The sequence below is a fragment of the Orcinus orca genome, chromosome 10, assembly GCF_937001465.1.
Source record: "Orcinus orca chromosome 10, mOrcOrc1.1, whole genome shotgun sequence".
In the NCBI taxonomy this organism is placed as follows: domain Eukaryota; kingdom Metazoa; phylum Chordata; class Mammalia; order Artiodactyla; family Delphinidae; genus Orcinus; species Orcinus orca.
In genome coordinates this window covers 76403259-76427391 of record NC_064568.1, presented here as the reverse complement: position 1 = coordinate 76427391, position 24133 = coordinate 76403259, and the positions used below count along the sequence as shown (strand labels likewise).

General features: G+C 48.6%; 1 protein-coding gene and 1 non-coding gene across 2 annotated transcripts in view; one reads left to right on the top strand and one right to left on the bottom strand.

The window, feature by feature from the left end:
- Positions 1–219: 219 nt before the first annotated feature.
- On the bottom strand, positions 220–325 carry LOC117200651 (U6 spliceosomal RNA). The gene has a single exon (XR_004482271.1). It is a non-coding gene; the product is annotated as a U6 spliceosomal RNA (small nuclear RNA).
- A 3001-nt stretch (positions 326–3326) lies between these two features.
- Positions 3327–24133, top strand: part of CLIC5 (chloride intracellular channel 5) — a 109029-nt gene continuing 88222 nt past the window's right edge. The window contains exon 1 of the mRNA XM_012532239.3: positions 3327–3714. Coding sequence (XP_012387693.1) covers positions 3652–3714 — 63 coding nt within the window. The 5' untranslated portion in view covers positions 3327–3651. The remainder of the gene's footprint in view (positions 3715–24133) is intronic.

The following is a 24133-nucleotide window of genomic DNA, read 5'->3' as shown; positions in this document are numbered from 1 at the left end:
TGTGTAACTTTTATAGCTGTTGTTTAGGAGTGGTTACCATGTACATACCTAACTTTTCTCAATCTGCTTAGAGTTCATAGGTCACCACTTCAAGTAAAGTATAGAAACATGACAGCTATATAAATTCCTTTGCCTTCACCCTTTATGTCATATCATTAAATCTGAATATATTGAAAATCCAATCACATATGTTATAATTTCTTATTTCAACGCTCATACAAAAATATGGGTGTTGCACAGATGCGCATGTCATCCTTTCATTGGGGCCATTCTAATCTTTGCTGTATTGTTCTAATTTTAGTATATGTGCTGCTAAAGTGAGCACTGGATATGTTTTTGAAGTGCTTTCCTAATAAGGATTTATCCAAAACTTGCAACAAGTTTGTGAAACTATGATTATTAGAAGTACAGTCTATATGATCAGGGAAGTGTTTTTCTCTGAAGAAAGCTAGAATTGCTTAACCAATTATGCTTTGACATGAAAGGGTACAAAATAAGGTCTTTTTTATCATGAACTAAAACAGAATGTGGAAATAAAAACTAGAAATATGCATAGAAATATTTTATAACCAAAGAAGAAATTTTTTTTTTGCAAAATGAAAGTTTATAAGATCAAAACTATCAGTTATCTACAGAGATGTCCAAATGGGAGATATTATCTAGAAATTAAAAGGGAACTGTTCCTTTTTTCAGTAAGTGGTAGATCTTTGGAGAAGATGAAATAAAAGCTAACTCTGCTAGGTTTGGGATTAGGGAAAGTAGAGGTCATACCACACATTGTTTAGCTCATAGCCAAGAAAATAATCACATGTGTAATGCATCTTTCATTCAAAAAAGAAAAAAAAACCCTCAAAGGCACTTTGGCATATAATTTTATTTACCTCTTTCACATTGCTATTGTGAATATTGTCCACTGTCCAGAGCAGGAAAGTGATGAGTCTGTGCGGCATGCAGTGAACGTAGCAGTCTCCCTCTGTAACCTTGTCCTTCCCGGAGTATGAGGTCATTGGTTTGGAATGTACAGCTATGAAGGTGACTGCTTCTCTAAAGGCTTTGGTGATGTAAGCCAGAAACCAAAGAGGAGGAGAGCAATTAAGCCTCACCTTGATGAAGCTATAGTGTACCATGAGGGTTGCAAGTTAGGCTTGGTGACTGCTTTCTTCAGTGAATAGGAGACATTTGCACTTGGAGTTTATGGGGAAACAGCCTGCCATAAAGGGCGGTCAGGATACCTTGCCATTTTCTCTGCCTATCAGATGCCTGACTATTCAGGAAGGTTCAGCTGTAGTGCCTTCTGCTCTAGGAGGTCTTTCTTTCTGGCCACTCCAACTGTGGTGAATAATCTCTCTAGGTGCTGACTTATGCAGCCCCTCCACGTGCCATGTGTGGCAGCCCTAGTCTTCCTCTCACGGGACTATTCTCCTGAAATAGATTTTAATCTACATTAAGACCAGGGCAGTGCCTTTGTTTCCCCAAAGTGCCTTACCCAGTGTGCCTGAAGTTTGAGAGAGGCAGTTAGTAGAGTCGTTAAAAGCATGGGTTTAGTCTGTCTGAGTTCAAATCCTGATTCCACCATTTCCTAGCTGCATGACTAGGGGCAAGTTACTTAAATAACTCTATGCCTCACTTTCCCCACTTGTAAAATTGGGACACTAACACTATCTGTAAAGATTAAATAAGTTAAGACATGGAGAGTGCTTAGCTTTTTTTTGCCTGGTACCTAATAAGTACTGTTACTTATTTTTATTAAGTGATTACTTTTTTTTCTTAGAAAGCTGTGGAACAAATATATATTTGTAAGTAAGGCAAGAAAGAGCACAGACAAGAGCAGCTAAAGAGAAGGCAAAGAACACAAATAGAAGTTGACCAGATACCAGATGCAAAAGACTTAGCACCTTTTTTTAAAAGAAATGGAGTTTGGGAATGTAAACTGGTACAGCCACTTTGGAAAACTGTCTGGCAATTTTTTTTTTTTTTCTTGCGGTACGCGGGCCTCTCACTGTTGTGGCCTCTCCCGTTGTGGAGCACAGGCTCTGGACGCGCAGGCCCAGCGGCCATGGCTCACGGGCCTAGCCGCTCCGCGGCATGTGGGATCTTCCCGGACCAGGGCACGAACCCGCGTCCCCTGCATCGGCAGGCAGACTCTCAACCACTGCGCCACCAGGGAAGCCCCATAGCAATGTTTATTCAAGAACATTCTAATAGTCTAGAACCAAGCAATTCCATTCCTGAGTATATAGGCAACAGAAAAGTGTCCACGTATCGTGAAAGGATTTTTATAGAATGTTCATAGCAGCCCCATGGTAGTCATTAACTGGAAACTATGCAGATGTCCATCAACAGAAGAATCGATAAATAAATTACGGCAATAAAAATGGGTGGTTTCCAACTACACACAGCAGAATGGATGAATCTCACCAACATGCTGGTGAGCAAAGGAAGCCAGACACGGAGGAGAATATACTACGTTTATTATAAGATTCCAGGCAAAACTACCCTGTGCTGTTACAAGTCTCACCCCAGGTGGGTGAGAGCCTTGGAGAGGGAGGAGAGCTAGAGAGGAGAGATCAGAATGAGCTTCTGGGCGGGTAGCTAACATTTTACCTCTTCATCTGGTGCTGGTTTCATGGATGGGTTCAGCTTGTGAAAACTTATTTAACTGTCCACTTACAATATATGCATTTTTTGCCCCATGCGTGTATTATCCTTCACTAAACAAACAAACGAAAAAACAAACAAAAAAGAGAGAAAATAAGTAAAATAAGAATAGAAAAGAAAGAAAAAAGAAGAGAATGCAAAAGACAAAATGAAAGGAAGAGGAAGAAAACCAGCCCAGAAGGTTACACATCACCCCCTGCCCATCCCTGCCTCCCCCTGCCCCCAGCCCTACTCTATTGATCCAGCACGAGGATGGCGAATGCATGGTTTTCAGGGTCCTTCCGTTCTCTTCCGCGCTACCCGCAGCCCCTCCCCACTCTGAGCATCCCTAAGGCAAGAAGGGGCTTTCCTCGTGGGTAACGCTGCTAGGAGAGTAACTTGGAGGAACTGATGCTTCGTTAATGAACGTAAAGCTTAAAGCCATCTTCCCTTTCTCTCTCTTCTGTTCTGTTCTCTTCTCTCATCCTCTCCATCCCCCCACTCCCATCCCCCTTTACCTTTCTCAGGGCATCCTCCTACCCCAGTGGCGGTGCCGCCCGGCCGGTCTGCACGCGCCCCGCAGGGCCTGGGGTGCGGGGCGGGGGCCGCGCTCGCGGGGAGCCCCTCCCGCCCGCCGGGGCTGACCCCGCCCCGCGGCGCCGGCTATTTTGGGCGCGGGCGGCGACCGCGGGATCGCTGCCGGGCGCGGATCCGGTGACACCTCTCAGCGCGCGGCACTTGTTGCTCTCAGGACCTGCCGGCCATCCCTGAGCCCACCTTTCTCCCTCGCCGCCCCCTGTCCCCTGCTGGCTTCTCTCCTTTCCGTGCGATCGCCCGGGACACCGATCTCTCAGGCACCGCTGTCACCGGCTGGAGAAATAGATTAAAGGAAATAAACTCCCTCCGCAGGGGGCCCAGCCGGGCAGCAGCAGCGGCAGGAGCTGGAGCGCTGGCCCGGGCGCCGCAGAGGTGGCGCCTCCCCGGCCCGGGACGCTGGCCCCGGGCGCCGACGGCATGACGGACGCGGCGACGGCTAACGGGGACGACAGGGACCCCGAGATCGAACTCTTCGTGAAGGTAGGTCGGCGTCCCGGCGCCGCAGCACCTGCTGCGCCTCCAGCCAGGCTCGCGGCTCACGTGCCCGGGCGCTGAGCGCTCTGGGACGCGGACCTTCCCCAGGGAGCGCAGCTCAGCCCTGACGGTCCCTTGGGTGGCCTTTCTGTTGCTTCGGGGCTCCCGGGAGGGATGGAGTCAGGTGCAGTCTGGCAGGTGGCTGTCTTCTCGGAGAGTCTGCTAGGCAGTTTGTCAAACCCGCCGCAGGACCAGCCGTCACCCTACCCCGGCGCGATTTTGGCCTGCCCTGAAGGGCATCTCCAGATGCAGGGAGATGGCAGGAACCTGGCTGGACCCCTGAAGCTTTCTTCTAAAGTTGCGGGGTGAGGGGAAGGAAGAGGGAGAAAAGAAAGCATTACTAATAATATGACCTTTGGCAAAGCAAAAATAACATTTCTTAAAATCCCCCTTTTCTCTTTTACTCAGTGCTATTAAAAGAAAAGCAAAAGGAAACAAAGACGTTTTCTTGCTCTGTGACCGGCAAAGCAGAAACCAAACACTACACTCGCCCACATTATTGTAATTGTCATAATTATGCTTCCGCGGGGTTGTAGCAGGAAAGGCTAAGGGTAACCTGGGGCAGACTGGGAGGAAGGGGCACAGGGGAAAAACTTAAATTAAGTTGCCTTGCTCCCTGGGCAGAGACGGGCTAACATCCAAACCTGCTGCACTTCCTTTGCAACCTGGAGGGGGAAGGATGGAGGCCGAGGCAGCGTCTCCCGGTCCTCGAGCGTAATAAGAAAGAAACATTTGATAGGTCTTCGTGCAGCAGAAGCGGGGAAACCTGAGGCGCAGGGAAGTTGCCTCCGGGGCGGTGCAGAGTCGCCAGAACTTGGGGGAGGGGGCGTCGGCTGGCTGCCTGAGCGCAGAGACCTTTCACAAAAGGGAAAATCCCTCAGAATGCAGTTTCCCTAGACATATACAGGTAACTGAGAAGGGAAGAGAGCTTGGTGCCTGTCAGGGGCCTCCTGGCTGAATTTAAAAGGCATATATATTCCCCAGGGATGGGGAATATACACGTCTTTTAAATTTGTTTTGGCCAAAGGATCCTTATCTAATACAAACTAATTAAACAAATAGAGTTTCACAGAAAGTATAAGATCTATATGACCTTTTGGTTTTTGGTACCTTTTGTCACCTAAATAATAGTAAAGCAGCTGTGACTTACACTTGGAAATTGCTCTGTCTCAGTCGGTCCAGCCTACCACGAAGCTTTGTTAAATTTTTTCGGCTGCATTTTTTCATTTTTTCATTTCATTTTTCATTTCATTTCATTCATATTTTTCAAAATTATCCATAGATATTACATTTGTTTTTTAGTGAGACTTACTTTCCTCAGCCTGTTTCTCTCCCCCCAAATGAGGCTTCTGTCTCCCTCATTTGGTTTCTGGGACCCCTCTGGGAGGATTTCTAGGCTCTCTGGCAGACCAGGTAATGAAAGAGGTCATGTCCTCCCAGGCTGGGCAGTGTTGGACCCAGGGCCCCGCAGGTCTGCCCTGACCCCCAGCGTCCAAGCCTGCGGTCTAGGGAGTGAATACGGAGAGCTTTTACAGAGCAAGGAGCCTTGCTGTTCTTCTTGAGGAAAGCTATTCTAGGACTTTCTCAGATTCCTTGGGAGCAGGTAGTTTCACGGTGTCAAGTTCCTGAAAGATATTTGAAACACAAATTGACTCTTTTAGAGCCAAAGGAGCCCTTTGCCCCGCTCCTAGGTGAGAGGACCATTCTACCTGCACCTTCTGAATTTCAGGTTGGCAGCTTGGAGGGTTTCTCCATTTGTATAGAAAGCTCACTTCGCAGCCCCCAGTGCCCGCAAGAATTCTAAAGTACCCGTGTTGTCATTTGCTTTTTTTTCCCTAAAGGAAAGGAACCCATGAGAGCCAGGCAGGCCTTCTTGGTCAGCGCAGAAACCAGATTGATGAGGGAACAAAAAAATCAGATAGGAAAGCTCTTTTGATTCCCCCACCCCCCTTTTGAGCTTCTGGTCAGTGGTTATCATTTACAGGGACAAGTAAAGGCTGAAAAAAATTGTGAAAATAAAGACACTGCCCAGGCTTTGAACGGTTTCGTGTTAGAGAAGCAATGTCCTGATTTATAGAATCAGGCATTTCCATAGTTTGCCGTGTCTCTTAGCTGTATGATTCCCATCAGAAGAAGGTCCTTCTTCTTTTTTTTTTTTTAAAGAAGATGTTGGGGGTAGGAGTTTATTAATTAATTTATTTTTGGCTGTGTTGGGTCTTCGTTTCTGTGCGAGGGCTTTCTCTAGTTGCGGCAAGCGGGGGCCACCCTTCGTCGCGGTGCGCGGGCCTCTCACTATGGCGGCCTCTCTTGTTGTGGAGCACGGGCTCCAGACGCGTAGGCTCAGTAGTTGTGGCTCACGGGCCTAGTTGCTCCGCGGCATGTGGGATCCTCCCAGACCAGGGCTCGAACCCGTGTCCCCTGCATTAGCAGGCAGATTCTCAACCACTGCGCCACCAAGGAAGCCCGAGAAAGTCCTTCTTGTTGAAGGGGTCAGGTATCCGAGGTAATCTCTGCAGGCCCAGCGGGTTGGCTTCTAGGAAGCCTCCCAGGCAGGCTTGCCTCACCCAGTTAAGAGTTGTGATGTGGTCATCTTCAACAGAAGGGGACACCCTCCCCCCCGAACCTGGCCTGTCCCCTGGGTGTGTCATTCAAAACCTCCGTAATCCAGAGAGTTTCAAGGACATACGATTCTGTGCCACATCAATTGATAATCATCTGTTACTACTGCCGCTGCTAATAATAATACTAAATGGCAGCGTTTTAGGACTTAAGGAGCGCATTCAAATACCTTATCTCATCAGATTCCCAGCATCCTTGTTCGTGAGCCTTGGTTCACTCAGGAAAAGTGATGTCAACAAGTAAATGTGGCTCCCAGGGACCTCTTGAGACGTGATGCTGTCAGAGCCCTTGGCAAGCGGCCGTTTGCTCTCCCTGTAACAACCTCAGAAACTAAGGACGATGATTTGTCCCGTTTTATGGTTGAAGAACTCAGGTGCTCAGGGAGCGTATGAGAAATGCCCAGAAGTAGATGGCAGTAAAGAGCGTTCAGACCCAGTCCTCAGCTAGCAGTTTAGACTCTAAATTTCTTACTCTTTTCCAAACACCCATATGTCAGGTCTTGCACCTTCTTTTGCCAAGTCAGGCTTTCAAGTGTTTCCAAGAGGACACTTCCTGGCAACTTACTAGTCCATTCTAATGTGGTCACAAAACGCTGTCAAAGCTCCTGCCCAGCCCTGCTCTGTACTCCAAGTCTCTCCCGTCCAGGGAACTTTCTAATGGGGATGTTTAAGAGATCACAGAGGTTTGAGGAGGTCAGCTCTGATTCTCATTTCCCAACTAATGTGGATGGGGAAGAGGAGACAGAGACCTGGGTTCAGATCTTGTCTCTGCCTCTCATTTGTCGAGTGACGCTGAACAAATTCAGAGTGTATGAACAAGTGTATGAGTCCCAATACACCTCTCTTAAAACAAGAGGGTGGTTACAAATAAGGTGCCCGTATCTTGAACTGTCCAAACCAAGACACTTCTGAGAGAGAAAGGAGGTGCTACCAATGGTTAGGAACAGGTGTCACCGATGTTGTGCAGGACGTGTGGCCACCCTGGTTATGAAAATACCTCCCCCACAGACTGGCTGTGAGGATGCCACAGGAACAAGTAGAGGAAAGCATTTTGTAAATTGGAAATTGCCATGAACACATTGACTTCGATAAGGATATGAGCTCCATGGCAGATAGAACCTTTCTTGATCTGCAGGTCCCTGATTTGCCTTAGAGAACAATGGCCTGGCTGATTCCTCACTGGCAGGGCTATTTTGAGAATAAGTGAGATCATACGCAGCTGGGACTTTGATCACAAAGGGAGGACAACAGGTTAGAGTTGATAGTGGCAGTGAGTGTGGTTTATTGAAAGAAAAAAGAGCACGGAAATAAAAGCAAAACAGAAAGTGATTTGGGAAGACAAATACAGGATGTGCTGCGTAGTTAGATCTCCATCTGTGTCGACTCCCTCACCCCCGGTGCCACCCCTAGACCCCGGAGGTAGAAAGCCACCAAAGCGAAGTGATGATGGTGCACCAGTTGGCAGCAAGTGTCTCTTGGGGCCAAGGGTGTGAGTTTCAACAGAAACCAGTGGTTCTCAACTTTGGCTACATATTCAAATTATTTGGGGGAGATTTTAAAACTCCTGATGCCAGGCTGCTCCCCAGGTCAATTGCAGCAGAGTTTCTGTGGGTGGGACCCAGAAGTGGTATTTTTTACCACACCCCCAGGTGATTGCGGCGTGCAGCTCTGGTGGAGAGCCACTGAGTCCTCATCAGAGGCGGGTCCCGAGGCAGTCAGCTTTGCCACAGCTGAACTAGGCGGCCTTGTTAGTGCAGATGAACGTCTAGAACTTCTAACAGCCTCTGGGCATCGTGATCATCCCGATCAGGAGCATTGTTGATAGAGAGCTTGCAGCCAACCGGTGCTCCGTGAACAGATGCTGACGGACTGTAAAGCCCTATCTGCAGGACTCCAGAACAATCCGTGCATGGGGTCGGTCTAGTAAATGATCATCAATTCAGCCTGGGGGGAACAGAGCGGAGTCCTGCTGTTTGTCTGATGGAAATGACTAGTCTTTTCATTTACTGAGTGATCCGGAAGGCTCTGACAGTGGTGCAGAGCCCCAGTCAAGACATGGTGACCCGTGGTGTGGTCATCTGACTTCTAGAACAGACAGGATCAAATCTTGTTGTGCTGCCTCTCAGACCCCCGCTGCCCACTGGCTGCCTGGTCGCCTGCCCAAGCATGGGTTTATCAGGTTTTGAAGCTCCTTTGATCACATTATGCCACTGTGTTTCTTTCCCACTATCTCCTGGTTTTGATCTTCGGTCAATAATCCAATATACCAGTTCATCTGCCCTGCTGTGTCAGCGAGTGCATCCTTACCTGGTAACACACCCATGGGAGTGCTAGTGTCCAAGGGTGACTCATACACATCCCAGGTTCCCTGGCAGGGGGTGGGAGTGAGGACTGAGGGTCTCAAGATGCTAAAGCCCACAAGCCAGTGGTGTCAGGTCCTGCCTCCCTGCTGACTTGTACTGTTTCTCTGGGTGTTTGGTGGCTCTCTCCACCCAGGGCAAAGAGCCCATCAATTTAGACGGTCAGGTCAAAAGCTTTCCATTCTTGGTTCCTTTTGAGATTCCAGATGCTGGGCCCATGTGAGTGGTGACAGGAGGTGTAGTAGAAAGTGCAGTTTTCGGTGTCAGACTGAGGGTCATCTGCTGTGTGAGCTAGGACAGGCTGCTTGACCTCTCTGGGCCACAGTTTTCTTACCAGTGCAGTACTGATAATGGCAATACCTATTTGCTGGGGTGGGTGTGAGCACTGAATGAGCTGTGTATGAATCTGGGGTCTAAGTAAAGCCTCCTCTGCAGGCCCAGTATAGCCCCAAAAGTGAGAAGCCAAGCCTTTGCTTGTCCCTTCCTTGATGTGTCCCAGAACTCAGACACTCAGTCCTATGTTGTGCTGCCTCGTTGCTGGAGCCGGGACAAAGGCCGCTGGGAGCCCGAGCCACAGGGCAGCTGTCTCTGGATCTGATCGCCTCCCACAGGGCTGCTGCTTCAGGAACTGGAGTCCCCCACAGGCCACTGTCTGAAGTAATGTAACCACAGGGAGAGTGCAGATCTCTGACCAATGGGTGGGTTCTTCCAACTCAAGGGATGTTGATTCCTCCTGTAGTTGCTCCCACATAGCTCGAGGGGCTGGACCAGGGTGCATCAAACCACTGGGGGTGCCCCTCCCCTTTCAGCTCCATGGGGATGATACTTCCGGGGTTTTATCCCCTTCTTGTCACTGGATGCCAGGTGGGGCCTCCCAGGCTCATCTGTAGGTGCTACAACTTTGACCCTTCAATAAGGAGAAGGCTCTGGAGTCCAGGTCCTTTAGTTCCAAGAGGACCCCGGGTAGATTTTCTCACTTGCTTGCAAACTTCAAGCTCTGCCTAGCCATGGTTACTCTCCTAGAAAACACACCCACACATTTACATGTATTCTCTATCTGGACTATAGGAAAAACATAATAGACTCTCAATATCTGGTACCTTTAAAAACTGTTACCCAGGAGACATTCTCAGTTGTCTTTTTCATCGAAGCTGGAAGACCAGAAATAGTGAAGAGGCGAAGTGTTTAAAGCATGGGCTTCCTGAAGGTGTGTCTCCACCCCGGGGCATCTTAGATCTGACGCTGCTTGTGAGGGGTCAGCTCCAACTAGCAAGGAAGTGTCTCTGCCAGCTCCCTGAGTGAGAATCTACTTTGCACACTCATATATTTATTCAAGGAGTATCTTAGTTCTGAGATGTGAAGTGCTTTAAGGATAAATAAGATAGATAATCTGCTGTCAGAACTAAAATGAATTCTTTCTGGTAAAAAGAAATGGAGTTTTTAACCTCTAAAACAAAGTCCCCTCTAGCTCTGTTAGCACGGGAAGTTTCTTTGAGTTATGTTTATTGCAGCGCTTACGGTGAACAATGGCTAGGCCACTGGCGCACAACCTTTGGGGCATGAAAAAGTCACTGCAAAGCTTTTTCATGTGGACTTGCCCAGCCCTGTCCCCAGAGATTCACATTCAGGAGGTGGGGTTGAGTGCCAGGCATCTACCCCTGGGTGATCCTGGGATTCATCAGAGGTTGAGAACCACTGGCCTAGATCATGGGTAAATAGGGTTGAACCTACCCAGTGGAGGATCCAAAGGGCAAGAGAAGGTCGACTCCCCACTGGAAGCGTGCATTTCCTGGGATGGAGGAGGCTGAGGCAGATACGCTTATTAGCATGAGTCACCCCAGATTGACCCTAAATAAACCAGAAAAGGGAAGAAAGGAATGCTTTTTTTTTTTTTTTGGCAGTACGCGGGCCTCTCACTGTTGTGGCCTCTCCTGTTGCGGAGCACAGGCTCCGGACGCGCAGGCTCGGCGGCCATGGCTCACGGGCCCAGCCGCTCCGCGGCATGTGGGATCCTCCCGGACCGGGGCACGAGCCCGTGTCCCCTGCATCGGCAGGCGGACTCTCAACCTCTGCGCCACCAGGGAAGCCCAGGAATGCTTTTGACCTTTCTTTTACACTTGCTTTTCTTCCTTTGTAATTTTTTTACCATATAGGTGTGACAAGTAATTTAAAAAGCTGGGCATGAAGGAAATATTAGTAAGATAAGAAATGTAGGGAGTTAAGAGATTAAAAACCATCCATCAATCAATTAACCAATTAACAAGCATGTTTATGGTGCCACCTACTCTGTGCCAGGCTCAGTGAAAGCTGAAATCAGGGAGGGGAGATCGAAGAAGATGGGGTCTCAGCAGCCCATGAACTTGCAGCTGAGGGGTAAAAATGCCAACATCATGCCCCGTGAGTGGTAGGAAATGAAATGAGGGGAGCCGGTGAAGGGACCCATGTGGCTCAAATGAGGTCTCCAGGTCTAGTGTGCGAGGAGGTGGGGCCTGAGTTGTGCTCTGAAGAGTGACGAGAGTCACTGAGTTACTAGGAGTGGGCAAGCATGTCAGGTCCAGAAACAGTATGGAGATGAGGATGTGCTGGGCCCAGTGGGTATACAAGGTTGGCTGAAGGGAGTGGTATATGGAGGGCCACAGTTGGAAATAAGATAGAAACACAGCAGTGGGAAGGGGTTTTGAATGGCAGGTAAGTGGTTTTTGTCCCCTGGTAAGTAATGGGGAGTTACCAGAGGGTTCTACCCAGGGTAGGAGCTCGATTTGGTCCCTGCTTCGTTAGAATGGTTCCTATGCTATTTTGCACGATGTGGTGGGAAGATTAATGAATTAAAAGTAAGAAAACCTGGATTCCAGGTCTGGCTCTGCTACATATTGGTTGTGTGGCTTTCTTTAAGGCCAAGCTTCCTCTTCTGTAAGATGGGCTCCACAGTCATAAAATCATAGAATTTCTGATTGGGAAAAGCCTCTTAGAAGTCATCTGGTCTGACCCCCTCTTTTCTTTCTTTCTTTCTTTCTTTTTGCGGTACACGGGCCTCTCACTGTTGTGGCCTCTCCTGTTGCGGAGCACAGGCTCCGGACGCGCAGGCTCAGCGGCCATGGCTCACGGGCCCAGCTGCTCCACGGCATGTGGGATCTTCTGGACCAGGGCACGAACCAGCGTCCCCTGCATCGGCAGGCGGGCTCTCAACCGCTGCGCCACCAGGGAAGCCCTCCATGGCTTCTTTTTTTCTTTCTTTCTTTCTTTTTTTTCTGGTCTGACCCCCTCTTGTCAGATAAATTCACAGTCTCACATTTCCGGTTACCTGCTATATGGGTTTAAGGAAGAGAAGCGAGATGACACGTGAGCTGCTGCTGTTTTTGCCTTTGCTCTTATGACTGTGTTCACGGTGATTATGAAGAAGGAGAGCCTTGCAGCAGAGGCCGGGGAGGAGGCTCCTCCAGTGTTTGCTGCGGGGAGGCCACCGTGAGCCCAAGCTGGGGCTGAAAGGAGGAGCCTGCTGGGGAGGAGTGACGTGGGTACAGAACGAGCACAGGCCTTGGAAGAAGCCTGTGCAAACACAGGAGGGAGGCCCGAGTTCAGGTTCATGGTCAGTTCACCTCTGGAGAGACTGGTTTCCAGGTCTGGAATGGTGATGCTATTGGTGGGCCTGACCACTGTTGTCCAGGCTGTTGTGAATGGATGGAGTGCAGATGAACGAATTGAGCTTCAGCTTTCCGGTTCCTTTTAAACCTGGAAACCCTGCGGATCTAGGATAGAAATAGAGCCGCGAGGAAGGGAGTTGTTGGTAATGAGACTAATCTTCTGGTTTTAGAACTGTTCTGTTTGAGGTGATGGCCCGCTAGTGGAGGGCAGATGGCCACTGGGGTGCTGGAAAACCAGAGCTAACAAAGAGATAAAGGTGAGGCTAGGGGCGTGGATTTGAACTTGTGTTTCCTTCCTACCACCGTTGAAGGCATGGGTTCGGACGAGGGAGCTTGGAGAAGGGGTAAAGAGGTAAGGACTGTGCTTTAGGAAATGTCCATTTGAGAGGGAGGAATGAGGCCCAGCAGGATTTAGCAAAGGTGATGAAGAAGCAGAGCGGTAGGAAATAAACATGATGTCCCAGACGGAGGAAACCATCGTATGGACGATGGCTTGTAGAGGCAAGGAAGCGTCTAGAAGAACTAAGCATTCTACTGTTCTTTGGCAAAGCATGTGAAGGGATGTGGGAAAGGCAGCCAGGTATATAAGTTTGGGTCGGATCGTGAGGCAAACTGAGCGATTTGGGCTTTTATTTAAAATGCAGAAGATCGCATGTGTTACCTCCTGCTTGTGGGGCAATTATATTTTAAAAGCGAGGAAAGTGCTTAATAATCTGAACGTGGCGTGCCTGGCCCCTTTGTATCTAAGGAGAGGTATTCTGAAGTGGAGTTCATCACACTGTGTCTCGGGTGACCCCCAGGCTGTGGTGTGTAGAAGTTTGGTGCTGGTTACCCTATACCCTATACCAGACTCTACGGAGCCCAAGGTGATGCTTTCCACTTCAGTTTATCATTATTCTAGGCTAAGTGGGGAAGACTCAAGTATCAGACTGGAGATAACACAAAAGGTGAAGGAGGGGAGGGTGTGTAGTGAATGGACGCCAACCGCAAACCCATTACCTAGAGCGCAGAGGAAGTGAAAACCACGTCCCAGTTACTGTTGCTTAAAAACTCAGTTTGGGAGGTTGGCATGACAGCAGATAAAGACTTCTTGACTCAGCCCAAGGCTCTTCTCCCCTCACTGCCCACCTGTGTTTCCCAAAGCTGACAGGGAGCAGAGACCCAGGAAACACAGCAGGTGGGTGGTTGCAGGGAGGGGCAATCTCACCTGCCTTTTATTCATTTTCACATTTGGATTCTGTGGCGTTTTGTAGTCATATCATAAAATCTAGCATCCACTCTGTCTTTGTTTTTTCACCTTGGAAACCAAAGGAGCCATATGTCTGTGGCCCTTTATCACAAATGTCTCAGATTTTTCCTGTGGAGATAAAGGGTTCTGAGCAGGGCTGGACCACAGGGCTTTCGGGAGAGAAGGATGCCACGTGGGGAAGGTTACGTGACCTCTCCTCCTTGGAGTACTTTAGGAGTACGTCAGAGGTGTTAGCTGTCTGGTGGGATTATTATAAGGGTCAAATAAAATCAGAAACATGAACCTTTGTAAACGAGAGTTTTCATTGTTTAAGTGTAGGGCATTGTATTGGTCAGTAGGCACCCATCACCTTGTTCCCACGATAGCTCAGTGGAGGGTTTGGTGAACGATCTTCCTTCTTCTGGCTCCATCTGCCCTGTGGTCCTGCCACTCCCTAAGGCTGCTAACTCCTCTGCTGGACTCTGCATTCGACCAGCACAGGGGGAAGGATGGAGTGTCATGGGGAAGAGGCGGAGGGCCACATGGAAAGTGTGCATGGTCCCTGCCTGGAAGCAGCCCAGTCACTTCCAGCCTCTTTCCAGAGTCCAGAACTCAAGTGTCACTGAGCTGTGTTTTCAGGAAAAGCGGAAGCAGGTTTGACAAACGACAAACCAGTCTCTACCGTAGAAATGATTCATTTCCTTGTTTCCTACCACTATGTCATCTCATCACTCCCTAGGACGGCATCCTGCCGACAGCCTCTCTCTTCTCCTGTCTGCCATGTTTGATACCATGAGCTTAATCTTCCTGGAATACTCTCTTTGTCATAGCCACTCTTCTACCTGCTAGATCGAGGTCCCCTGCTTCTACCTGACATTGGGGACACTCTAACCAGGCCTGCATTCCCTTTCCCAGCCTGATTTCCTATACTCCCTTAAAACGGTTCCTTATGTGTCCGTACAGTTTCGGAAGCGTTTTCGAGTCTCATCTGATTTTATCCTCACACAATCCCTTGGAGGAAGGAAGAGGTTTAATCCTCATGACAGACAAGATGACTTTCTGGGGCCTGTTCTCTGGTTTCTTCTGCACAAGCTGAGGGAGAAACCTGGAGATCCTGACCCCAGACTCGAGTGATCTCAACCAGCACAGGGTGTCCCAGCCTCGCACGATCACATGATCTACCTGGGACGCTTTACAAATTCCGGCACACACTTAGGAATCAGAGTCTTGTGGGGAGGAGGTCCCGGGCATCTGTAATTAACTAGTGCCCCAGGGATTCTGATGCACAGTGCATTATGGGAACACTGCCCGTGACTTAACAAGGGCCCATGTGGATACCCTGAACCCAGAGAAGTGAGTCTAACGGTGGGAATGTGAAGGACCGTGACACGCACTGGAGAGAAATCTGAGGGGCAGCGGGTCTTCCAGCTGCTCCCAGGTCACCTCAATGTACATTATATTCCAATCATCTTAAATATTGACCCTTGACTTTAGAACCTGCTCCATGGCCTTTGGAGTTAAAGAACAGTCATGCGCTTGTGTTTTCTGCACAGCTGTTCACCCCTATCCCCGGAATATAATGCGCTTGAAGTGGAAGATGTCGGGAATTGATGGGTGGGGGGATGTCAGGGGAAGTAAGGTGAGATAAACAGAGGGGAGCTGACCTGACTTATGAAGTAGAAAAATCAACCCTCATTCCCCAGTCCTCTTTGGTCCCATGAGTGTCTCTGCACTTTCCGAAGTCAGAGAATACGTTTGGAAACTGAATAACCATAGCTATGGCCCTGTGCTGGTCTGAATGCCTTGCTTATTTAGCTCCTTGAATTCTATGCGTGGGTCCTATTATTACTCCCAAGTTACAGATGAGGAAAGTGAAGCTCAGAGAGACCGAGTCCACTGTCCAAGGCCACAGAGCTAGGACACGGTAGGACTAGGCTTTGGCCCCCAGCCCCAGGCAATGGGATCTGTGCTCTCTGCTTTCTCATTGCACCCAGACCCTCCCAGCCGCGTGAAGAGGAAGTGCTCGTGCTGAGTGAAGAGACATTTTTTTAAATGGCCAGCTAGAGTGGGGTGCCCAAGGCTTCGCCTTTCCTTAGTTCTCCATAGGTGACCACAAATAGTCCAAGGCCAAGTCAGATCTCCACACTTAGGCAAACCAGGCGATGACCAGACATGGAAGGTAGAGCCGCCTAGAGACCCACCTGTTCTCAAGTCTTCTTCCTATTTCTCTACCACTGTCAATCAATTCCCACACTTGGATGTCAATCAGTTCCCACCCTTTGCTCAGCCTCTTTGCTTTAAGGCCTGTCCCCCAGAGGTCCTTTTTAAAATGTGAGTGTTACCCAGGATGGGCTATACCTGGACACTGTAACCCCCGCTGCCACGTTCGTTGCCTGGGATTGCTTTATCAGGTCAGGATGCAGGCGGAAGAGGATCCGAAGGAGGGGCAGAGAGAGACGAGGAGAACAGCTTGTGTACTGAGCTTGCTATCTTTCAGGCCAGGAGTAGAGGTCATGCTTGCTGTGCGACCTGGGGGTAGCTACCCAAAGCGGACCCCATCCCCTTGGCGAGAGATGGCCATTGGCCAAAGTGCCTCAGGATTCTAGGGTAGGCTTTGAAACTCATCTTTGCAAGGATGGAACCCTTGGCTTGAAGGAAACCTGTGTTTATTCCACTTACTCTGCCCCTACTCCATTACTAAGAACTAGACTCATTTAAAGAGGGACGATGGAGTCCTACAATAAAAATAATTACAGACAACTTGCCAGGGCCCTCTAAGGATGAAAAATAATACATCAAAATAAATTTAACAGTGTTACTTCTGGAATTCAGTGGGTTCCATTGGGTCCTCACGGGATTCCAGCAGCTTCTGAGGAGCCTGGTGGTGCTTTTGTTAAGAGGACGTTGAGGCCCAGAGAGGGTAGGCTATTATACTGCCACACACAGCAGACTGAAGTCAGCAGGGAGAATAGAGCTATTGGCTGTGGTTCACTTTATGGGGGCCCAGCCTCACAGATGCTAGGCCCTTTCTGAATCGTTCTGAGACACATGGCATAGTCAAAGGTAGCAAAGCGGTGGGAGGCTTTTATAATAAATTCAATTTTTTGAGCATCTCCTATGCACTAGACATAGTGCTCGCCACTCCATTTAATTCAGTATCCCTGAGGCAGACATGCCATGGGGTGGGTACCTTGTGACTGATTTACAGATGGGAAATCTAGGGCTTGGAAAAGTTAGAGCTTAACTTGGGGTCCCATGGAAAGTAGTAGAGTTAGGATTCAAAGCTAGGTCTGACTGACTACAAAACCACATCTTGTAACATATGTTAGTAATGAAAAATAACAAAATTCAAGTCAAACGTGCTTGCAACGCATTCTTCCACGTGGCAGCTTTTGCATGAGGTCGAGCAGGTGCCCAGCCCCTGGTCTGGAAGGGAATAAGGTACACAAGGCAGACACAGTCGGGCCTGGGCAGAATTTGCAGTCTGGGGTGGAGGGGTGGGCAGGGCAGCCACTGGATATGCAGGAGGACTGGGACCCAAGGGCACATACAAGGCTGGAAGCAAGGGCACCTGGTATTAGGAAGGCACTGAGCTGAGCTTTGTGGCATAGGCAGATAAGGGTTTGGGGTTCAGTTCAGGGGCAGTGTGTGAGGGGCAAGTGTGAGCTTGCCTCCTGGCTAAGCTGAGGCAAAGAAGGGGGATGAGGCCATCCACCTCTCCCCACAACAGACCTGCTGCCAGGGCAGGTTCTGGAAGAGCAGGTGGTGAAGGGCCTCCTGTTCTCCACCCCATCAGGACCTCGGGCGCTGCTCTTGACCAGGAGAGCAAGGGCACCACTGGAGAAAGCCCAAGGCCTATCCCTCTGGCCCCGCTCCCACCTTAGGTCATCGTAAAGGGCAATTGGAGCCTATCTAGGCCTGATGCTCTTCAGAAAACATTTTTTGACTTGTGTGCCAAGAACTACATTATCAAGGGTGAGGCACCTTTCATTCCTGAGTGGAGATAAAGGGTCCTTGGAGGGTAGGTCTGGCGGGTTAACGCTTTGGGGTGAAGGAGTACCTCCCGATGTGTGATCAGACATCAGCTAAGGAGGGCAAAGGAGCGGCTATCAGATGCCCCTCGATGACGAAGGACTTGTCATGTGGGGGGAGGATGGTCTACGAGGATCTGGGAAAAGAGGCCAGGGATGGAAGACAACTGTCAGCTCGTGCCATGGTTCTGCCCCCGGGCTCGTGCTGATTTCCTTTTGTTGGGTTCAAGCAAGGAGGACAGTATCCAACTGACACGGTTACTTTGACGTCACAGATCAAATGGAGCCTTTCCTCATGGCTGGCTGTTTCCTACAAGGGAGCATGTGCACCATCATTTTATTATTGCTTTATACACACACACACACATACATATATTATCATATTTATATTATACATAATATATAATATACATATAAACTTTTTATGTATACACTCTTCACCCAAGGTTTGAGGTCCAAGACGGAAATGCCTATATTCATATGGTGTTTGGCATATACCATATGCTCAACTAATGATATTGCTATATAGATCCATATGTATCTTTGCATTTATTCCTTATTTAATGAGTATTTACTGGGGAACATAGCAATACAGTGGAATTCAGGAAAGTTGCTGTTTGCTACTGCTTCCTGCCACTCTAGGACTGTGGACTGGTCGTTTGAGTTTCTTCATCTCTAAAATAAGAGGGTTGGATGAAATGATATCTGAGGTCCCTTTCAGCTCACAAGTTGATTCTTGGATGGATTCTACTGTGTACTGAGCATTGTGGGAGGCCTGGTGGGAGATTCCAAAAGGACCCTCTCAAGCAGTTTACTGTGTACTTGGTGAGGGGTCTTCGTGCTCCCATAACCTAGATTGAGGTCAGCAAACTTTTTCTATAAAGGGTCACATAGTAAATATTTTCGGCCTTGAAGTCCGCACAGTCTCTGTCACAGCTACCAAACTCTGTTGCTGTAGCAAGAAAGCAGCCATAGATAATGCATAGATGATGGGCATGCTTGTGTTCTAATAAAACTTTATTTACAAAAGCAGGTGTTGGGCTGACCCCTGTCCAAGGGGCCCAGCTGACAAGGAAATGAACTGACCGTGGTGTGTTACCCAGAGCAAAGGTCTTAGCCTTTGCTGTCATGTGCTGAGGTTGGAGGGGCTGCCTTCTGTAGAGGTGCCTATACTCACCTGTCACTGTCCTTGCCACTAAGCACTGAGATCTGGCCACCCCAGAGTGGAGCTGTAAGATGAAGCATTCTGAATTTCTTAGAGAATGTTCCTGGGTGAATCCAAATTAGTAATATTCCTGTTCTGCACGGGATGAAATGTTCATGGAAACTGAGGCTCTAGACTTTGTTACCAGACCCAGGAAAAGGTTTCTGTGGCTGTGGACTCCAGTCCTTGTGTGGGAGAGCAGTGTGTGAACAGAACTCATTCCCCGCTCCTGGCAGCATGATTTTTCTCTCATGCCCTGCACTTGGGGTGTCGTTCTGTCAAATGATCCCCTTGACGTTTTCTGCTTGGCCCGCCTTCCACCAAGCCCCGTGCTGCTGACACATGCTGCTTCTCTGGGCAGTGCCCTGACACCTGTGTGCTGGGACACAGCCACCTGGCAATGGGGAGTCGTTAGGGGGTCTGTCCAGGAACGTCACTGGGTAAAAATACAATAATGACTGCATTTCCCAACCAGTTTTGTACCCACATGAGATAGGTAAGCGATTCAAAGAGGCAAGCCAATCTGTGAGGCCTCATAATCTGCCGCAAGAGGTAGATTTTCTGAGAAAGGAGAATGTTGTCTTATAAGGCAAACATTCCTAACAGTAAACACTTGGAGTGGTTTATGTCCTTGACTCCCCTGGGCCCTTGACCAAGACACTTGGCCTCTCTGGGGAATCCTTCAACTATGAAATAGATGGAACTACATTCCTGGGCCTGTTAGATCCTGGCCTCAATTCAAATTATATAAATTCATGGAATCCACTTACGGTCTCTGGCTACGTTGACTTATTTTGATTAACTTTGGCATTGGCCAGTTTCATTATGTGTGTTTGTGTGTGTGTCTGTGTATGTCTCTGTGTGTATCTGTATGTGTCTGCATGTGTCTGTGTCTGCATGTGTGTGTCTGTGTGTGTGTGTCCGTGCATCTGTGTGTGTATGTCTGTGTATGCCTTGTTTCCTCAAATTCAAGGTCTTTTCTTTTCAGCAGTCTCAGATACAGTGATCTGGCAGGACACTGGTTCTTTTGATGCCAACAAAGTAATAATAAAGGGAACTTTTGCTCACTATTCACATGTTTATATTTTGGAGAGTGTTTTCAACTGATTTCAACATTGACGCATATAGGGGACATTTGCCCTACTTTGTGGCGACCCAGCACCATCTGAACATCCTTCTTCTGGGCTCTGCTTCTTCAAGGCAGAAGCCAGAAATGGACTTTCCAGCCCATTTCCTTTTCTGCTTCAATTAGCTACAGTGAATCCTGTGGTTTGCTACCTTGTCAGTATTTCCTTAGAAAGAATTGTGCAACAGAATCTTCTTTTAAGTCTTACTGATCCTACGATATTAATTATAATACCTAGTTTGAGTGCTTAGACTGTCCTATTAGGATATTTAACACCAAATATTTCTTTTATAACTTCAGTAAATTCTTTGGGGTGATTTTATTGGAGACTGACGGAAACGTAGATCCAGGTTCCTATGTAGTTCTTGCTATGAATGTGGAGCGTCTGACTCGCTGGGGGAAAGACTGGGGTCAAGCAGATCACACTGTGAGTTTTTTCTCCTCCCTCCTCACCCCCTTTAGTACCACCAAAGTAAAGCCTTTTCACTGGGTGGAAACAGGTTACAATAATTCCCGAGAGCCTCCTTACCCCTCAGATATTATACCTGGTTTAAGTTACAACAAAACTGGGCTATTAGACATTTGAAGACATTGACCTTTACTTCCACAGCCCCTGCAAGTCTTTGCACAGAACTAAACATTTGACAGATACTTAATGAGTTTTTCAGGGATTGACTGGTTGACTGTTCAATAAAATCTTGCCTGCCCTGATGACCAGATCTATGAAATGGTAAATATGCTGATGGTTCTTTTGGTCCAAAATGTGTTTTGTTCACTTACTTTAAAATAGGCATTTGAACATAGTAGTTTGCAAGGGCAATGCAAAAATTAGAATTTTGGTATTTTCTTTTTATAAACAATTAAATGTCTTCTGCTTGTGTGGCCTATAAAATCTCTCCCAACTCTGAAGCTCCGGAAACCAGGTCATGCCCAGTGAGCTTCAGAACTGGCTAGAGTTCCCCGGTTTTCTAATTGCTGGTGTCTGTTTCCTACAAGAACCGCTGGACCAGGGCTGCTCTCTGGTTTGGCTGTGATCAGTGGGGAGCCTCCCCTCTAAGAGCTCAATGTGCTTTGCGGGTCTCTCTCCCAGGAGCCCGCTAGCTAGCTGGCTAGTGGTGTGCACGTGTGTGTGTGTGTTTGCACGTGTGCACAGATGAACGTATAAGGCCACACATTCTCAACGGGGGCAATATCTCCCCAAGGGGGATAAAATTGGCTCTTGAGGGCTGAAAAATCTTACTCTGCTTATATATAAAGCGCAAATACACACACAGCACATCAACAGATAGACAGTATATCTGTGGTATTAACTTTTCATGGGGGGTTAATGAGGGAAAAAAAGGTCTAAAAAGTCTCCTTAGAAGAGGTGATAATGAAAAAAAGAGGTGAGAAACACTGATATACAGCAGATGGACTGACACATAAATACACATGGATGTGGCCATCCCTATGTACACCATGCATACGTGTGTGCCTATCAGGGGTAACACATGCTCTAACAGATTCACCTAGAAATTTGAATTGGTGGCAGGGGCAGGACTGAATTCCGTGTTCTTTCTGACACTTTCTGCACCTAAGGATTTGCATTCACTTTCATGATTTTTCATGAACTGTCATTCTCATTTTAAATTGCAAACACTTCAGTTGACCTGGCATACAGTCTCCAAACACAGATAATCTATGTTATGATCCACATTTCTGTCATCCTCTGGAAAGGCTGCCTGTTAAAAATGAGCTGGGTCAGCAATTCATTTCACCAGTCACCTGCCAAGCACCTCCTCAGTGGGTGGAGTTGCAGTGCCTCCCATGGCACGTGAAAAGATGGAGGACAAGGGCCCTGGGTCAGGGACCCAAGGCAGGGTGAGGGTGAGGGATGGAACTTACAGGTGTGAGCACCCCAGATGCTGCCGAACGATGGTTGATGACTTGAATAGCCCGAGACAGGGGAAGGGGCTTACCTCACATCCTCTGGAACTCTGGATCCAATTTTCTCTTGCATCACTACCCTTTATCCACCTTATTCTGAGGCCTCTTGTTAATTATTTTTTGCTATGATCATACCTTTTGGGAAATAGATGGTATATGCAAAATCCATAAAAGTCAAAAATTTAAAGGTCTTATTAAAAGCAGTTTCAATTAATACCCATATTGGACCAGGCTGTCAAGTGTCTATGTTGAATCCCTCACACTCTATCTTATTAAGCTCCTTTGCCATTATCCTGACCCTCTGTTTGTACTCATCCCTGCCTGTTACCTTGATGCTGTATTCCCAACCCTCCTTAGAAAGCACCTGGGAGGCCTCAACAAATGCCAATGCCTGGCCCCGCTCTGGACCAATTAAATCAGAATTTCTGTGGCTGGGGCCCAAACTTCAGCATTTCTTACAAGCTCCCCGGGGGGTTCCAGATGCAACCAGAGTTGGGCATCCCTGGTTTAATCCGTTAAGTCCTCAAATGACTGCACATCGGAACCTTTCAGGGAGCTTCTGAAAAATACAAGCCCCTATGCTCCACCCAGGAACTCCGGTATGGGAACAAATCTGTATTTACTGTTGCCTTAATGCCAGACCTTCGCATGACAGCCTCGGCCCCTGATGCACCCTGTCCTTTGCTTAGAATGCTCTTCTCCTTCTTCTCTCCCCTTTACCTTCTTAGAAACCGGCTCAGGATTGTGTTGCTTTAAAGAAACCCCCTTCTGATTCACACAGACTCTCCTGCATCCCTCTGGCTCCTTGCACCCTCTTTCTTAGTTAATAGAATATGGATTTGCAGTACTAGCTTTACGTGTGATTAAAATAGGTGTGATTTCAGGGACACAAAGAAAAACTCTTGCATTTTCCCAAATGGTGCCGCCTCCCCTTGGAGACTTCAACGGTTATCGTACTTTAGTGTGAGTGGAGCATCCGAAGTCAGATGTGGGGTACGGGTGGGGGGGGTGCATCACGAGACAGGACCCTGAAGCGGGGGGGAAGGGAGGCGCCCAGGATGGTGGAAGGGAACATGCCTGCCTTTGGCCGGTGAGCCGCCGCTGTGTGTCGAGACAGGGCAGGAGATGAAGGGCACGGTCCCTGCCCACAGTGAGCTCGCTTCCTGTGAGGTGTGCAGCAGATGATCCACAATTTCAGGACCTCCTTCACAGGGCTGTTGGGAGGATTACGTGAGTTCAAGTACGCCAAGTGCTTCAGACAGTGTCTGGCTCTTAGTAAGTGCTCAGTAGAGCTGGACTGTCCATGACCCTGTGCTGCTCTCCTGTCTACAGAGCTCCATGGCATTTCTTACTGAAAGCTTTCTGGCCTTTACTCCTTCAACAGGCACTTATCCCGGCATTTCATCTTATGTCAGCAAAGCTTCACTGAGGCTTTCAGCATCCCAGGTGGTCACCACGCCGGGCTTAGCAATGACAAAATGAATCAGGGTGTCTGTTCTTGATCAGACTGGAGGGGGAGACCACTTCCACACCTGCCTGATGCTGGGAGATGGAAGGAGCCAGAGCCAGGTGGAAGGCTGATGGAGACGGTTGTAGAGTTCAGAGCAGGGAGCTGCCACTTGAGGCTGAGGGGCTGGGGGAAGGCTGCATGAATGCCTGCATTAGAGGAGAAGCCTTGGGAAGAGCAGGGCTGGTGATACGAACAGGCCGCGCTCTACCTCTTTGCACCTAGAAGTGTGCTCAGGCATCACCTGCACTGTAGGTCCTCTTAGAAGTCCCACTTTACGGATGGGGACACTGAGGCTTAGAGAGGTGGCTGCCAGCACTCGGTATGTCAGAGCCATATTCCTATATGGTCTGCAGAGAGCAGTGGCGGGTGGAGAAGACTGATTCCAGGCAGAGAGCAGTAGGGAGTAGAGAAGACATTCCAGGCAGAGGCAGCAGCGGAAATATGACAGAGCATGAGAGTGTAGGGCACGGGGTGGGTGTGGGGGCCTCCAGTGAGAAACCCATTTGGTTATGCCCAGGGGATGAGTAAGAGCTACACTTAGAAAGCTTGGTTGTCTAGATAATAGATGCTCTAACGTTTAGCATCAGTTACAGCGCTGGGGCAAGGTCTGGGTTGCCCCATGCCATGTCTGCCGTTAATCCATTTGTGCTGGACGCTGGGGAATCAGGGGGGTCCTGAATGGGGTGGGGGGTGGGGAGGTGCTCTACAACAGTGGCTGACC